The sequence below is a fragment of the Heteronotia binoei genome, chromosome 3 (assembly GCF_032191835.1).
Source record: "Heteronotia binoei isolate CCM8104 ecotype False Entrance Well chromosome 3, APGP_CSIRO_Hbin_v1, whole genome shotgun sequence".
In the NCBI taxonomy this organism is placed as follows: Eukaryota; Metazoa; Chordata; class Lepidosauria; order Squamata; family Gekkonidae; genus Heteronotia; species Heteronotia binoei.
Window position 1 is genome coordinate 22386705 of NC_083225.1, and position 17525 is coordinate 22404229.

Genomic DNA, 17525 nt, shown 5'->3' on the forward strand with positions numbered 1-17525 from the left:
TTTTTGTGTGTTCAAGGCCCTCAAGAACTCTGACTCAGCCCAAGCCAAGTTCACTGAAGACCTCATTCCTTCCCTTCATCCTGCTCTTAATATGTTCACCCTGTTTGGCCACACTTTATTGTGCCAGCAGCTGAAGACACACTAGGCAAACTCTAATTAGACGCTGCACTGATGAGAATGTAAAGGGATTGCACTTGGCTGTACAATGAAGTGGGACAAAAAGGGAATGAACACAGTAACAGGAGGAAGGAGGGAAGTTGTTCAGGGAACAGTGCAGATCAGAGTTCTCGAGGGCAAGTCAGGTATCATACAAATGCCGTTCTTTCCAGCCTTGAGCCGTAGCGACTAAATACATTATTTAAACTCTAGGTATGGTTCGCTTCAGCAGGCTAAGCCAGGAGTCCCCAACCTTTTGGCGCCAGAGGGCACATTTGGAATGCTCACATAAGCTTGCCAGATGCGGGCACAAAATGGCTGCGGCAGGAGGTGGAGCCAGCTACGAAATAGATGATGCAGCTGACCTTCAACCGCACAGTGAAGACAGATCCCTGTGTTGTGGTGGCAGCTGCTGTCAGAGCAACGTTTTAAGAAACCCGTGTGGCTAATCCAGTCTCCAAAAGCAGATCAGATGCCTTAAAGAGCAAAGGCCCCATCTACTTTCTGAAGACGCTTGGTGGGCACCAGGAAAGGTGCCCATGCTGGGGACACCTGGGCTAAGCTAACTACCTTTCAGGAATGTATGTCCATTACAGTACCTTAGGAGCCACAGCTGTCTCATCAGCAAAGCACAGAAACATGACCTGCAACATAAACACAAAATGTAAATGTATGAAAGAGTTAAATTCCTAAACACGGGTGTTCTGCAAAAGCCACCTCACCAATGAAAATTACTGCACAGCACTTTTAGGAGCTTCAGTGCAGAAGGCTCAAAGTTGACCTTCATGTTTGTTTTCAGCTGAGGCTTTCGTAGAGGGACCATGGCTCACTGGCAGAGCACCTGCTGGGCATGCAGAAGATCTCAGGTTCAATCTCCAGTTAAAAGATTTGACAACTGATGATCTGAAAGGCCTCTGTCTGGGATCCCGGAGAGCTGCTGCCAGTCTGAGAAGGCAATACTGACCTCGATGGACCGAGGCTCTGATTCACTCAAGGGCAACTTCAAGCGTGTTTCAAGTGTGTGTTCCTTTGTGCTTCCCTTTCCATTCAACCCCAGAGTAAAGTGATACTATCACTTCATGAGATCTGGACACTATACTTCTGTTGATACAGCCCAAAATCGCATTTGCCTTTTTTCCTACCACATCACATTGCAGACTCATGTTCAGTGTATGGCCCACTAAGACCCCTAGATCCTTTTTGAACATACTACTGCCAAGACAAGTCTCCCCCCATCCTATAATGATGGATTTTTCCTATTTAAATGCAGAACTTTACATTTATCCCTGTTAAAATTTATTTTATTTGTTTTAGCCCAGTTTCCCAGTCTGTCAAGATCATCCTCTCTTCTACAGTATTTGTTATCCCTTCCCATTTAGCATCATCTGCAAATTTAATAAGCATTCCCTCTATTCCTTCATCCAAATCATTTATAAAGATGCTGAACAAAACAGGTTCCAGGACAGATCCTTTAGGCACTCCGCTTGTCGCTCCCCCCCCCACCCAAGAGGATGAGGAACCCCTACAATCACTCTTTTGAGAGTGATCAGTCCACCACTTACAGATCCACCTAACAGTCATAGGATCCAAACCACATTTTTCCAATTTGGCAACAAGAATATTATGTGGAACTTTATCAAAAGCCTTACTGAAATCAAGATAAACAATGTCTACTGCATTTCCCAGTGTACAGCAAGGTAATAACTTTCTCAAAAAAAAAAGATAGGTTAGTCTGACATGACTTGTTTGATAAAGGTACGTTTGAAGCTTAAAGTTACAAAATTAATGATTTGTTTTATAGTGTCTCCATCTCCCATGCAGCAACCCATTGTGATGTATCCTACTTCTTAGAAAAAGTTCACTTCTGCTCCCAAACCAAAGGATCTTTGCTGTTTTCATCCCTGTTCAAAATGCTCCACTTAGTGGGATTTCTCATGGGACTCCAGGGGCTTTGGGGATCAGTTCTGAACATGACACCACTCTGCTGAGGCTCTTGGGAATGAACACATACGTGCGTGCACACACACACACATGCACTCCCTCCCTCAATATGCCTCATCCAAGCTTGAGATCAGCATTATAAAGCACTTTTTTTTGGCCAAACAGCATTTCTAGCAAAAGTCTAACCAATAAAACTAAGTTCACACTCCTTTGCCCTACCAGGAGAGGAAAGTTTCGCTATCTCTGAGCATCGGCAGAGCTCAAATGTAACTTTTTGCATCTCCAAATTAGCTAACTGCTTGTGGTGTAGGGCACTTATCCCTAACACGGTGCCCCCTTGGGAGCCACGAAAGCTGGCCATGTGTTTGCTGGTGCCTGCTTCTTTCTTCCCCAAAGCCAAGAGCTAGTCCTCCCTCTCCTCAGTGTGAGAGAGGCTCCAGATAAGGCCAGGAGGCCATCCTCGCACTTACTCAGGAACAAGCGCCGCCTACACAGGGAGATGAAGCTCCCTGACATTTTGAGATTGGCCCCTTTGTGCTCTTTGCTCTGGGCAGGCGAAGAGCCTGCTAGGGTTTCAGTCCAGCAGCACTTCCAAGATCAGCATTTCCCAGGGTATGCACTTCCATGACTCAAAGCCCACTTCCTCAGGTATAACTGAAAACGTAAGTATGTTTTATGCTCGCTCAATATACTTTGTTTTCTTCCATAAACAGTTATTTTTATTTGCCATCAAAAAGTTAGAATTTTGAAGAGTTCTAAAATTTAATCGTGGTGTCCTGGTTCTTCTGCAACCAAAGAAACATCCCGCTTCGCTTCTATGCCAGAGGTCCCCGGCCCTTTTGAGCCTGTGGGCACCTCTGGAATTCAGACACAGGAGTTGTGGGCGCAACCACAAAAGGGTGGCCTCTAATTGTAGCTTTTCAAGATTTGAGGCAAAAGCTTAGACAGGATGCCTTTTCATATGGAAAAGACCCAACACAGGATGGATGGGCTCCATCAAGGAAACCACCAGGGCCCTCAGGCTGTTGATGCCTGAGAATGGCTGCTAACAAGAGGAGGCCATTTCGGAAAACACAGATTCATGGGGCCACCATAAATCAGGAGCAACATGACGGCACTTAAGACACACACACATACAAGATGCCCACATTGTTTAAAAATATTTCCTTTCACACACACAGCTTACCTTCAGTCACACCACACACACAAAAAGGTCAGAACAGTGCCAAACCTCATTGAACTGGCCCTTCTCCTCCAGTTCTTCTGTGGAGATGCTGCATAATTCTTTTTGGCTTTGCAACCACACCTTCATAGGAGGCAAGGCACAGTCACTAAAACTCTGGAAGACAGAAAATGCAGCTTGTTTTTCAGTACGTGCTACTGTATCATCCTGTACTTTCCTCGATACAAGTTATCAATCATTTAAAAAGGTAAAGGTAGTCCCCCTGTGCAAGCACCAAGTCATTACCGACCCATGGGGTGATGTCACATCACGATGTTTTCACGGCAGACTTTTTACGGGGTGGTTTGCCACTGCCTTCCCCAGTCATCTACACTTCCCCCACAGCAAGCTGGGGACTCATTTGACCGACCTCGGAAGGATGGAAGGTTGAGCCAACCTTGAGCCGGCTACCTGAACCCAGCTTCTGCCGGGATCAAACTGAGGTCGTGAGCAGAGCCCGGACTGCAGTACTGCAGCTTACCACTATGTGCCACGGGGCTCCTACTGTATCAAGTCATTAGGATAAACTTCAAACCCACCCGCTGATTTCTGCCAGCTGCAAATGCTGTGGGTGGAAACTGTCCCCGCCTTGGCGAGCGTGTCGTCTTCAAGATGAGAAATGCATTCAGCAAATCAAGCAGTGATGGTAGTTTTGCTGTCCTATCAACCTACGAAACGCAAAGTGAATAAATGCTGCTGCCTCCTGGAAGGAGAGCAGCAGCTGGCTAGTTGGCACAGCAAGAAGCCAAGAGATCCCAAGAGGCACCCCACACTCCACCAGTGGATGCGGGGAAAGGCAGCTTGTTGCAAAGCAGCCGTTGGCTCCAGCCAGGGTCAATCGTCCCCCAAGCTGGGAACGGCTTCCCTTTTGAGCTCCTCTGTCCAGGCTTCCAAAGCCAGCAGCCTCTCCAGCTTTTCTTGAGGCACAACTTGTGACCCACTTCGCCTAACAAAGCCACACAGTCCGTCGGACAAGGCCATCTGTTCTTGCTGCCTGCTCCAGGGGGGCTGAGAAGCACCCAGCGGTGGTGGACCGGATTCGGGTCACAAGCTGCCAGGCCTGCTCTAAGCTAAACAGCAGCCTGCCGTCACAGGATTTGCCTCGCAGTTCTGATCTTTAATTTCCTCTGAATAAGTTTTCAACATGCTGAATTGTGATGCCCAAATCTTAAAAAGGGTCTTAAAAATATCTGGGGAAATGCAATGCTTGGGAAATATCTGAATGGGGGGGAAATGCAATGCTTCAAGGAGCATTTATTCCACTGCAACTCTCAACAGCAGGATAATCAACAGCACATTTTTAACTGCAAGAATTTACCTTTTTCACTGCTGTTCTGGATCTCCTTTGATTGCTTCGGACCCTAGTAATACCTTCCATAGTGTTAGTTTTTAAATGAAGGATTCAAAAACTTCTGAAAAAGAAAATGGCCATAGTGATTATTTTTTTACTGAACCAAACAACATTTAAAAATAAAACGCCATTATAATAAAGCAGCGAAAGCACAAATTGGCTGACACCAGGAAGCTAAATAAATATGAACCACATCCTGACCAGACAGTTTTGCCATTAACCTGAAAGGATGTTTGTGATCCTCCTAGCCACCCACCCACGTTCCGGCCCCCTCTTAGCCTCAGCACCTTTGCCAGTAAAAAGCACGACTAGCCTGCTGTGGAGAATCTTGTGACTACATGTGTGAACTGCTCTGAACAACAGACACGCTAGTAGTGCCATTACTGTGAACTCTCCTGCTCGTCTACTACAGGGCTCCAAAACTGTCTGTGACTTTGCCTGAAGTGGCATGCTGGAGGTGGGGGTGTGAGGATGCTGCTGCGAGACCCATCACCCTGAGGAAGAAGCTCTGCGAAGGACTTCCAGGCCCTTTTCTATTTTCCTCATAGCCTGTCCCAGCCATAGTCTGGTGAAGCAGAACTCATTGAAGGCAGCTCTCGCAAGCATCTCATTGTCCTACTGAAATAACTCTGTTGAGTCATCTATTTTACACCAGCTGGGGGATGGATGGGAAGAGTGGAGGCAACTGATACCACCAACTGCAGAATTAAGAGTTTGTTTTTAGACTGTTATTGTTTTATTATATGAATCTGATTTTAACTTTGTATTAATTACCCGCTCAGAGCCCATTCAGGGAAGGGAAGGCGAAAGAAAGAAAGAAAGAAAGAAAGAAAGAAAGAAAGAAAGAAAGAAAGAAAGAAAGAAAGAAAGAAAGAAAGAAAGAAAGAAAGAAAGAAAGAAAGAAAGAAAGAAAGAAAGAAAGAAAGAAAGAAAGAAAGAAAGAAAGAAAGAAAGAAAGAAAGAAAGAAAGAAAGAAAGAAGGACAGGATATGCTCTGATATACTTCCAGAGAGGACGATATCCCCCTTCCTCACTGGAGGGTAACAAAGAGCAGCCAGCTGACAACAGCAGTCCCAGCCAAGATACCTTCAGATAGAATCATAGAGTTGGAAGGGACCTCCAGGGTCATCTAGTCCAGGGGTGGCCAACTGTAGCTCTCCAGATGTTTTTTGCCTTCAACTCCCATCAGCCCCAGCCAGCATGGCCAATGGCTGGGGCTGATGGGAGTTGTAGGCAAAAAAACATCTGGAGAGCTACTGTTGGCCACCCCTGCTCTAGTCCAACCCCCTACACAATGCAGGAAACTCACAAATACCTCCCCCCAAATTCAGAGGATCTTCATAGCTGTCAGATGGCCATCTAGCCTCTGTTTAAAAACCTCCACGGAAGGAGAGCCCACCACCTCCCAAGGAGGAAGCCTGTTCCACTGAGGAATCGCTCTTAACGGTCAGGAAGTTCTTCCTAATGTTGAGCCGGAAACTCTTCTGATTTAATTTCAACCCACTGGTTCTGGTCCTACCTTCTGGGGCCACAGAAAACAATTCCACCCCATCCTCTAGATGACAGCCCTTCAAGTACTTGAAGATGGTGATCATATCACCTCTTCATCAGTGCATGAAACCAAATGCAGCCAAAGGTCTCATCAGATGCCTCCACTGGAAGACCCTGGAGCAATCAGGGCAGAAGACTCTACACACTACAACATTCCAAGAATAACTTTCCTTGCAAATCACCCCCCCAGTTGACACTAGGCTTTTAACCCTATCTTGCCATTTGGCTATGAACTATGACTCTGGAAGCTTATATATTTCTCTACAAAATCTATCTGTGCCACAGCTTGTGGGTACCTGGGCTGAAGACTTTGAATTACAGACTAAAATGATTCCTGGGGCCATATTACTCTCTAAAATGGGACAGACTGCTAACCAACGAAATCACTGAAGTACAGAAGAGGGTTTTGTGTTTTGGAAGCGAAGCAGGGGATGGGAAAGATGAACGGAGACTCCTCTACTGACACAAAAAGGGAAACACCTTTTCCCACTCTTGTTGCTTATGGATGAAAGGTTAGGGTTCTTTTAAACTAGTTGTGGGAGTTCCCTTTTGGGAACTTGTGGCTCTAGCAGGAGTAACAAACACCGGCTTTTCTCCTCATTAGTGATGCTCCTGGGATAAATTGATTTTTCTCTCTTCTCCAACAGCAAATTAAGGACGTGCACATTTAATTACTAACAAAATAAAGTGGTTCTTTTCCTTCTCCCCCTCCTTTCCCTCCTTACCCCCTCTTACGATTAGCAAGAATTTTATTTTAAAGAACAGGTGAATGATTCTGCCACATGATGTGACATGAGCTATGCTGGGTTACCTTTTTATCAGGTGTGTCTCAGTTCTATATAGGTGATCTGCATTAAAACTGTTTTAATCCAGATTACCTGGTTATGACATATATGAAGCTGCCTTATACTAAATCAGACCCTCGGTCCATCAAAGTCAGTATTGTTTACTCAGACTGGCAGCAGCTCTTTCTCCAGGGTCTCAAGCTGAGGTTTTTCATGCCTACTTGCCTGGACCCTTTTGAGTTGGAGATGCCGGGGACTGAACCTGGGACCTTCTGCTTATCAAGAAGATGCTCTGCCTATTTGCCTGGACCGTTTTGAGTTGGAGCTGCCGGGGACTGAACCTGGGACCTTCTGCTTACCAAGCAGATGCTCTACCACTGAGCCACCTTCCCCCCTGTTTCTGACAAGGGGAGCAATGAATGTTTGGTCTGAAAATGTAGTAATCCTGCAATATTCTGCTGACTGTTGTCATGGATTACTTTAACAAAACATGTTTCAGACGGGAGCCATGCTGGTCTGCAGTAGAATAGCCAGATCCAAGTCCCGGCGGGCCTCAGAGAGCAGCCAGAATTCCTGGGCAGGAGCCCTTCCTTCAGCTGACCCGAAGGCGCCTGGACTTGGTTCTAACTATGAATGACACATGAAAGCGAAAGCATGTAGAGCGGCTGTTGATATTTTTCCTACCAAAAGGACACACACCTCAACATGTTCTGGGCTCTGATTCAGAAGATAATTTTATTCCTCAATTCTAAATCGGCTAGAGACACAAACTTTGAGTTTTATTATAGAATTTCAGCCTGAAAAGTGTACTTCTCGGTCACAACACAAACATAAACCAATGTGTTTTGCATGACAAATTCAATTTACATTATTTGAATCAAATCATCAAAATACAGTATATATAATCAGATTTTTTTTTGGCACCGTACATTCAGAAATTCAAACTTACCTTCCACAATTTTTAAGAGGCAAACAGACTTCAAGTTTGTGTAAATGTACTGAAGGATATAAGATGCTAAGGGGCAAAGTGAAGAAACTTTCTGTATTGCACAAAGAAGTTGATCGGAAATTTAAAAATAAAGGGAAAAGATCCAAAGAGAATCCAAAGTGCTTAAAAAATAAAATTTTAACGTATCTTCAGAGAGCTCAATTCATTTTTCTTAGAAGTCTTCTTCAGGGGCTACAAAAAATAAAAAAAATATGGATATAAGAACATGTAATATTAAGCAGCTTTAAAAACTTTGACGAGGCAGGACAAGGAACGGAAAAAAAATCTTTAAAAATACTGAATGGACTCACCAAAAATCTGACTGAAATAAAACCACAAGCTTCCCTCAGCTGAGCATTCAACCAAAGAGAATATCCCAGCTCACCTGGTTTAAATCTTTTCTAACCTCCCGCCCACCCCCCACCACAAATAACTGGTCTGAACAAGTGCAATCCTAGGAAGATCAATCCATCCCTTTCCTGACAAACTGAATTACCAGGACTGAGGCACATTTTTTTTAATGGTTTGCAAAAGGCCAACTCGGAAGTCTTCAAATCAGTACAGAAATGAAATCAAGTTCTCCACTGAGCCGCCTCAAGGGCAGCTGGATGCCTGCACACTGTTGCGTTCTGTTGCCTGGTCTTGTATGGTTTTCCCATTCTTCTATCTATCAGCGTTGTCACCATCCTATATCTATTATTAAAGGCAAGGAAGAGTAACGACCTGCAAAGATTAACTAGGCCAATATTATCTCAGTTTCATTCACGATGCCTAATTAGATATTAGCTCATTAATTAGAATTAGGAATGGCAGCCAGAGCCCTGACGGAAGTGATTCCCCCAGACTGAGGAAAGGGAAAGGAAAAGCTGAAATTAAAACAAGCCTATCGTCTTTTATATTTCAGAATTAGACACTGAAATGTCACGGACGTGTTTTTATGTGATATGGATACAGAACGAAGGGTTTAATACTAGAAAACTCCATACTTTAAAAAAATAACCTATGTAGAAATGAACATTAAGCTTTTATCTTACATTTAATGCCTTATCTGTGTATGAATAAAGACATTTTTAATGCTGCTATAGTTAAACCCACTAAAAAACATGACATCCAGGCCCCATGGTGCTGAAGCAGACACATAAATAAAACCCTTCAAGCATAGCAGCTGCAGCAGGATCTGCAGGAACAGGGCAGGGGTCTTCAAGCTTTTCAGTACAGGACCACCTTTAACTCCCCTGGGTCCCACTGAGGTGCAAGAGTGGGCCAGAATTTAACAGTCACATGACCAGAAGAGCAGCCCGAGTTCAGCATGCCGCAACTCTTGGAAGGTGGACAGGCCAGGCTGTGAAGGATGAGGAGAAATGGCAAGGGAGTCCTGGGACTCCTCGCAGAATGTGCACAAAGAGAGCCAGTTTGGTGCAGTGGTTAAGAGCGGTGGACTCTAATCCGGAGAACTGTGTTTAACTCCACTTCTCCACATGCAGCCATGGGTGATCTTGGGCCAGGCACAGTTTTAGTTTTAAGAGAAAAAAAAATATCAATATTGTGTTTATTTAATCTTTTCCCAAATTACCTATCCCCTGTGCCTTTATAGGTTTCAGAAATTCTACATCCCTAACCAACTCGTATTATTTATTGCACGTACACACAAGAGCAATAAAGAGGTAGGAGCCACAGATCATGAAGCCAAGGGGAGGGGGGGATAATTTGGGAAAAACTGAAATGAATGCAATGTTGACCTGCAGCCAGGATGTCAAGGCAAAGAGAGATGCATAAAGGGGATAAGCACGAACTGGAGGAAATGGTGGCTCATTTCATATGATTTCTGACCCAGCTCGTGGTTCATTGGTTTATTTGGTTAGAGAGGTGTAAAATTCACCAGGAGTCTTCAGCAGGCTGTCCTCCACCTGCCCTCCAAGTTTGGCAAAGATAGGATTTGGAATGTCCAAGTTATAGCACCCCAAAAGGAGGTGGTAGGCTCTCCTTCCTTGGAGGTTTTTAAACAGAGGCTAGATGGCCATCTGACAGCAATGAAGATCCTGTGAACTTAGGGGGAGGTGTTTGTGAGTTCAGAGCGGTTCCTCAGTGGAACAGGCTTCCTCCTCGGGAGGTGGTGGGCTCTCCTTCCTTGGAGGTTTTTAAACAGAGGCTAGATGGCCATCTGACAGCAATGAAGATCCTGTGAACTTAGGGGGAGGTGTTTGTGAGTTCAGAGCGGTTCCTCAGTGGAACAGGCTTCCTCCTCGGGAGGTGGTGGGCTCTCCTTCCTTGGAGGTTTTTAAACAGAGGCTAGATGGCCATCTGACAGCAATGAAGATCCTGTGAACTTAGGGGGAGGTGTTTGTGAGTTTCCTGCATTGTGCAGGGGGTTGGACTAGATGACCCTAGAGGTCCCTTCCAACTCTATGATTCTATGAAAGCAGGTGCCCCCAGGAAAGCTCAGCTTCAGCTCTCACAACAGCTCTTCATGCTGCAGAATGAGAACTCTGATTGGCTCGTGGAGCTGCCAATCAGCTATAGACAACTGGTATGGGTGAATCAGCGCCAGGCTGTCTGGTAAAATGAACCACAAAAATGAGCCAAATGAAGCACCAAAGTCCAGACCAGTTCAGAATGAACCATTAATTTGCCCAATTTGTGCATGAATCATGATTTGTGGTTTGTTTCTTACCCATGTCTAATGCATAATTATGTAAATGGTGGTCAGTGATTTATATGGTAGTGTGTTTCCCCCTTCCACTGGTAACAAAAAATAGTTCCCTAACCTTTCCCTATGCTGGTCTTATGGAGACTGTTATTCCCAGCTTTTGTTTTTAAAAGTCTCCTAGCATGGTCATGTTGTAAAGTGCATCTTTCTGGGCAAGGATCGTATTAACAATTTTAATAAAGACATGTCTGTAATATGTGTTCATGTCTTGAGGCTCTCAATCATCTGACATTTATTCTATGTGGCTCTTATGTTAAGCAATTTTTGCACCCCACTCTATTCCAATGTTTATTGGAAGTTTTGTCCTGTTTTCATTGCATTGTCTTCTACTTTCGTAGCTCTATTTTCTGTAATGTTTATGATGCATCATGCCTGACACCTTTTCCTTTTGCACCATTTTTCTAAGTATGTACTCTGTTACACTGTTTATATAGCATGAGCTGTTCTGGATCTGAAAAAGGGAAGGCTACAAGAAAATGAGGATTTATTTTATTCCACTATGCTAAGAAATTATTGTAACCTGGTTGTTTTGTACTTATTTTAAAATACTGTACTAAGTTCACATCCCCTTCTCACATTTCTAAAAGAGACCAAATTAACCAAGCTATTTATGTTTATTTCCTGACTGCATGACTTAATAGGAACAACATCCTGGCATGCCATAAAAAATAGTTCTGCCAAACTGCCCGCCACCAAAAGACACACATGCACACATATCATGTCCCACAACAGAAATCCATTATGTGAGGGAATTAATAATTTCCTAAATGGTACTCTGGAGCACTGCCAAAGTTTACAAAGCATCAAAATTTAGGGTAGGATCTGGACTATAACATTGCTGTTAAGCTGCCATTACGTAAGCTACCATCTATTTATCTGCCTCATCTACATCTCAGCTTTCTCCTCAGCGTGGACAGTACCCACCCTCTCCTCCTTGTGAACAGGCTAGGCTGAGTCCTGACCAAGGTCACCCAACAAGCTTCAGTGGGGAAATGGCGATTGGAGCTGGGTCTCCCAGATCACAGCCTGAAACTCTAATCGTGACACCACATTGGCTCTTGCTATGAAGTGCTCGTGCACAACGCGCCTGCAATCGAGCCCTTTTAAAGCAAAGTTGCTGGACAGTTCCTCAAATCGTGTCCTGTAGGAGCACCACTTTGAAGCACAAGACAGAATCTGGCAGCAGCATTCTGGTGAATTATTCTGAGTAAAGAACTAGCATAGCACGCCAACTTAAGAAGCAGGAAGTCTGGTTTGGACCTGTCCTTTTCAACAAACTCACTCAGGCAAGCTCTGCTCTCTCAGCCCCAATCCCCCATTTCCAAAGTGGGGGTAATAACACCAACCTCTTTTACAAGACTGCTGTTAGAGCACGAATTACGAAAAGTACTTGAACCTCTTAAGTTTTATGTAAGCACAAAGCATTACTACTGTGCCCTTTATATTTAGGGCCTCCTCAGATGCCAAGATCGACAAGGAGATTGACAACAGGCTGGCAAAGGCAAACCGTGCATTAGGCCGACTGCACAAAAGAGTGTGGAGCAACAAGCATCTGAAAGAAGGCACAAAGATCAATGTTTACAAAGCGGTTGTGATGACAACCCTCATCTACGGCTCCGAATCGTGGGTTTTATACCGTCATCACCTGTGACTCCTTGAGCACTTTCATCAGCGCTGCCTTCGCGCCATCCTCAACATCCACTGGAGTGACTTTGTGACCAACACTGAAGTTCTCAAGAGGGCGGAGGTTACAAGCATCGAGGCCCTGCTGTTGAAGACGCAGCTGCGCTGGGCAGGGCATATTTCTAGGATGGAAAACCACCGCCTTCCCAAGATTGCTCTGTATGGCGAACTTTCCACCGGCCATCGGAATAGAGGGGCACCAAAGAAGAGGTACAAGGACTCCTTGAAGAAATCCCTTGGCACCTGTCGCATCAACCATCACCAGTGGTCTGACCTAGCCTCAGATCGCAAAGCATGGAGGCACACCATCCACCAGGCTGTCTCTTCCTTTGAGAACGCACGCATAGCTGGTCTTGAGGACAAAAGGAGATTGAGGAAGAATCGCACTGCTACAGCACCAACCCCAAATCAGACTTTTCCCTGCAGCCACTGTGGCCGGATCTGCCCGTCCCGCATTGGTCTTGTCAGGCACCAGCGAGCCTGTAGCAGACGTGGACTACTGCACCCTTCTTAAATCTTCGTTCGCGAAGTCAAGCCGAGAGAGAGATTTAGGGCAATTCGGATGATATTTAACTGGCAATGATAACTAGGTGTAGAAGTAAAAATCAAGAGGGTTTCTACTCAAACAGTGAATGTTATACCCATCGTACAACACATGTAGTAAAAAGAACCATGGAATTAATTCCAAGGGCTCAAGAAGGCCTTAGGTTTGCTTAAAAAAAACCCCGTGCCAGAAGGGCACACTCCATTTTAAAATGAGAAGACCTTCAAAAGTAGACGGTGATATCGTCCTGGGTGACTGCTGCACAGAGGGCAAGAAAAATCCCTGAAATCTAATGAGTCATTTACATACGTAGTTTTGTTGTTATCTATTTGCAAATTTTTCTAATAAAGTTGTTCGAAACATTACAAAAAATAATAATTCTGGGAGATTTCCACTTGGAGATCAGCAACCCTATCAAAAAACCCCAAAAGCAAAACTCTGAGACGGCTGCCATCTTAGGGAACATTGTGCAAAGTGTGAGTTAAGCACTCTTGATTTTCTAAAATATACTGGGCTGGTACCCCAACCCGCCCCCCCACCGCTGCAAACAGAAGTCTTAGTGATGTTTCTAAGTGTTCTGATCAATGTATGAGCTCTGAGAGATACACCAAACATGCTTCAAATGAAAATGACAGTAAGTACAGTGGTGAAATCCAAACCATCCATTTCTATGATACCCTCTAATAATGCATAAAAATGACTGATGACAATGAGTTTCCAAGGGTGTAAATCTACTTACAGTATAGAAAGAAGGCAATAAAATTTTCCAACTGGCATATATATTTCAGGTTTCACCAGACCACCTTCATTTAGAGAAAACGCATGCAAGTCTACAGAGTTGTTTCATGTGATATTACAGCTACTCGTGTTCTTTTTTTGTGAAATACTAGAAGAATACTACTCCCTCCATTAAAGGGGAATGGATTAATAAACTAAAAGATCTATTTCAAAAGATTAATTGCTTATTTCAAAATGAAAGCTGAAAAGAACACTGAATTGAATCTTGATTTGAAACTTGTTGGAAAACCAGTATTGTATAATTTTTAAAAACTGGATGATTTAAAAAAAAATTAATAATAAGAGAATGGAAGATTTTATTCTGATTTGCATTGTTGCCTATTTACAAAATATTATGTTAGTGTGTATTATCTTTAATTTCTACTAAAACTTAATTTTTAAAGAAAGCACAGATTATCTACAGGTCCTTGTCAGGTAAGAGTACCTGTGACTGCTTAGAGCAGCTACAGCCTCACACCTGATGACCCTCCTCTTCCCTTGCCAGGCCTAGGCTAGGGTTACTCAGCAGTCAGAAAAGCACAGCCCACTCAAGTCTCCTCCGCTTCAGGACTCCTTTACAGAAGATTCTGGAACTGAAGCCCAACACTGACTGTTCCAGGGGTGGTTCCGGGCACACTAGCATTCAAATTAAGAAGCAAGAAAGTTGAGCTTAATTTTTAAAAAATTCTCTGATGAATATGTTAGTCTTGTTACTATCTTATTCTCTGTGTCATGGTGCAAACCTATGCACTTACACCTTTCTACTGAACTCAATGGGCATCAAAGGGCCCTTAGGACTGCACAGTCAGTATCCATCTTTCAGAATTTTGCCTCAAAGATGGCTGCCACAAAACAGTTAAGAGAGAATTATACAGATTTTCCAACACAGGTGCCAACACTTCTTGCTCAGCCTTTTACATTTTGCTTCTGAAGCAAATGCATAATGTGAAAAACCGTCTGTACTGAAGTTTCCTCCTCTCTACAACTATTCAAGGTAAAGAAGCCTTGCCAGCCTTTGAATTAGGTAGAGGCGAAATAGCAAGACAGCAGTTTGAAAGACCTAAGGCAGGGGTTCACAATTCCCAGGTGTCATGTTGCCTAGGCATCTAGAAATTTCAGTAACCATTTTTATTGTGGCATCTCTCAGTGAAAACTCAGGGGTTGGATCCAACCACTTTTTTTCAATGGTGAAGAAGGGACCACCACCCAAGTAAAAGGCTATGTTTGGGATCATGGGAGCTCCTGCCATGTGGAAGGAGGGCTGGAATAAGGAGAGGGAGAGGCAGAAAAGATGGTCAGCTCCAACCCTCGACTATCATTCCACATCAGAACACTTCTTAGTTACACCACAAAAATAACTATGCATGAGCAAGTTGTTCTCAGTGCTTGTTTAACTGTACAACTAACTCTACCTCAAAACTGGAGTCCGGTAGCACCTTTAGTGTGATGTGGTGCTGGAGAAGACTCTTGAGAGTCCCTTGGACTGCAAGAAGATCCAATCAGTCAGTCCTAAGGGAAATCAACCCAGACTGTTCCCTGGAAGGTCAGATGCTGAAGTTGAAGCTCAAATCCTTTGGCCACCAAATAAGAAGGGAGCACTCCCTGGAGAAGAATCTTGAGAGTCCCTTGGACTGCAAGAAGATCCAATCAGTCAGTCCTAAGGGAAATCAACCCAGACTGTTCCCTGGAAGGTCAGATGTTGAAGCTGAAGCTCAAATACTCTGGCCACCCAATGAGAAGGGAGCACTCCCTGGAGAAGATCCTGATGCTAGGAAAGACAGAAGGCAAAAGAAGGAGGGGACAGCAAAAGATGAGATGGCTGGACAGAGTTACTGATGTAACTAACACGAATCTGAGCAGACTTCGGAGGATGGTGAAAGACAGGAGGGTCTGGCGTGACTTTGCCCATGGGTGTGTCAAGCGCCAATATTTCTCAATAAGCAGTCTTTTGTTTTCAATCAAAGCTGTTTTATTTTAGAAACTCAGAAGCTGTAGCAAGGACACAAGCCTTGGGAATAATGACGTATAGAGTTACACAGTTTCTATACAGGATATCTTTAAAGCTTACATTACAGATGCATACATGAGTCACGGGTGCAAAGGTTGCTAAACCCTATCTCTTTTATTACTAAGGGATTTAGGCCGCTAAAAACATCTCCCATTCTCACACTTCTCTAGCAGAAGATAAGAGTTACCTGTGGGAGAGGCGACTTGAAAGCGGTACCAGCCAGGCTGTAGCATAAAACATCCCTGGGCCAGATGGATTTATTACTTGCCCAATGGTTGTAAACAAGGGGGGGTGGGGGTGCAGTAAAGAGCTGGTGACCTGCTCTTTGTCTGAGAAGCGGTCACGATACAGAAATGAAGACGGGCCTGCAAAGAGTGGGACTCGACTGTGCGACTGAACAACAAAGCACCTTTAGGCCCAACGAAGTTTCCTTCAGGAGGCGAGCTCTCTCATGCACGCACGCTTTGCTAGGCGCTGCAAAGGGGGCACAGTGGCATGTAGCGGCGAAGCATGCAAAACAGTACCAAGTCCTAATAAGAGCATATGGAAGAACATAAGAAGCTGCGGCTCGGGGACCCCTCCCTCCCTCCCCCCCTCGGGGTCCGGCCCGCCAGTCCCCTCCCCCCCCCCGGCTTTGCGTGCAGGGACTCACCGCGCAGGCCCCGCCTCCCTCTCTCTGTCTGTCTCCCCCCGCCGAGGTGGGCCGCCCCTTCCTCTCCTCTCCGCGGCTCACCTGAGGCGGCTCCGCGGATGTCTCGGCCCGGCGGCGGCGGCCCCTCCTGCCCTGCCCTGCCCCGCCCCTCTCGCGAGACTCCCTCGTCAGACCCGCTCGCCGGCCGAAGCGGCGGTTGGGGCGCCATGGCAACCGGGCCAGGCGGAGCATGCGCAGTAGCCCCGCATCCCCTCACCGAGAGCGGAGCCCCTCAGGCGGCACGCGACCCCCCCCCCCCCCACCCTCGCAAGGCCGCCCCGGGAAAGGAGCAGCCCCGGGGAGGAAGCTGGACTCCTCTGGCCCCAGGACGAGGCCCAACTGGGCCGCGAAGGAAGGCAGGCAGGCGAGCCCCTGGCGGCACTGACAGGAGAGGCCCCGCCCCCTCAGGGTCCCCCGCCGGCAGAAGCCCCGCCCCGAAAAGGGAGGAGCTCGCGTGGGGCGGCCCCGCCCCTTCCCTGCCAAGGCCCCCTGGAGGGTCGCCCACGTGGAGAAATCCCCAGTCAGGCAAGGAAGGGCTGCTGGGCCGCCTGTGGCCCCGAAGAGTCATCCACGTGGCTGCCCGACCCGCCTGGAGGACCTTTGGGGCGGCCCCACGAGCCCCTGGAGGAGAAGGAGGTGGCAAGAAGGAGGGGTGAGTCCTGGTTGCAGCACAGCCCCCGGCGGGGCGGCCTCAAGCCCAGGAGAAATCCCCAGGCAGGCAAGGGCTGCTTGGCCACCGGCTCAGACCTCACCTGGAGTCTTGTGTTCAGTTTTGGGCACCACATTTTAAGAAGGATCTAGACAAGCTGGAACGCGTCCAGAGGAGGGCGACGAAGATGGTGAGGGGCCTGGAGCCCAAGCCCTATGAGGAAAGACTGAAGGAGCTGGGTGCGTTTAGCCTGGACAGCAGATGACTTGAGAAATGGGATGATCACACCATCTTCAAGTACTTGAAGGGCTGTCCTATAGAGAATGGTGTGGAATTGTTTTCTGTGGCCCCAGAAGGTAGGACCAGAACCAGTGGGTTGAAATTAAATCAGAAGAGTTTCTGGCTCAACATTAGGAAGAACTTCTTGACCATTAGAGCTGTTCCTCAGTGGAAGAGGCTTCCTCAGGAGGTG

At 45.9% G+C, this 17525-nt stretch overlaps 1 protein-coding gene across 1 annotated transcript in view; it reads right to left on the reverse strand.

Moving 5' to 3' along the window:
- AKAP11 (A-kinase anchoring protein 11) overlaps positions 1 to 16490 on the reverse strand; it is a 40217-nt gene extending 23727 nt beyond the window's left edge. The window contains exons 1-5 of the mRNA XM_060233576.1: positions 16366 to 16490; positions 7956 to 8186; positions 4638 to 4731; positions 3329 to 3436; positions 756 to 800 (exon numbers count right to left, since the gene is read on the reverse strand). Coding sequence (XP_060089559.1) covers positions 756 to 800; positions 3329 to 3436; positions 4638 to 4697 — 213 coding nt within the window. The 5' untranslated portion in view covers positions 4698 to 4731; positions 7956 to 8186; positions 16366 to 16490. The remainder of the gene's footprint in view (positions 1 to 755; positions 801 to 3328; positions 3437 to 4637; positions 4732 to 7955; positions 8187 to 16365) is intronic.
- Positions 16491 to 17525: the final 1035 nt, after the last annotated feature.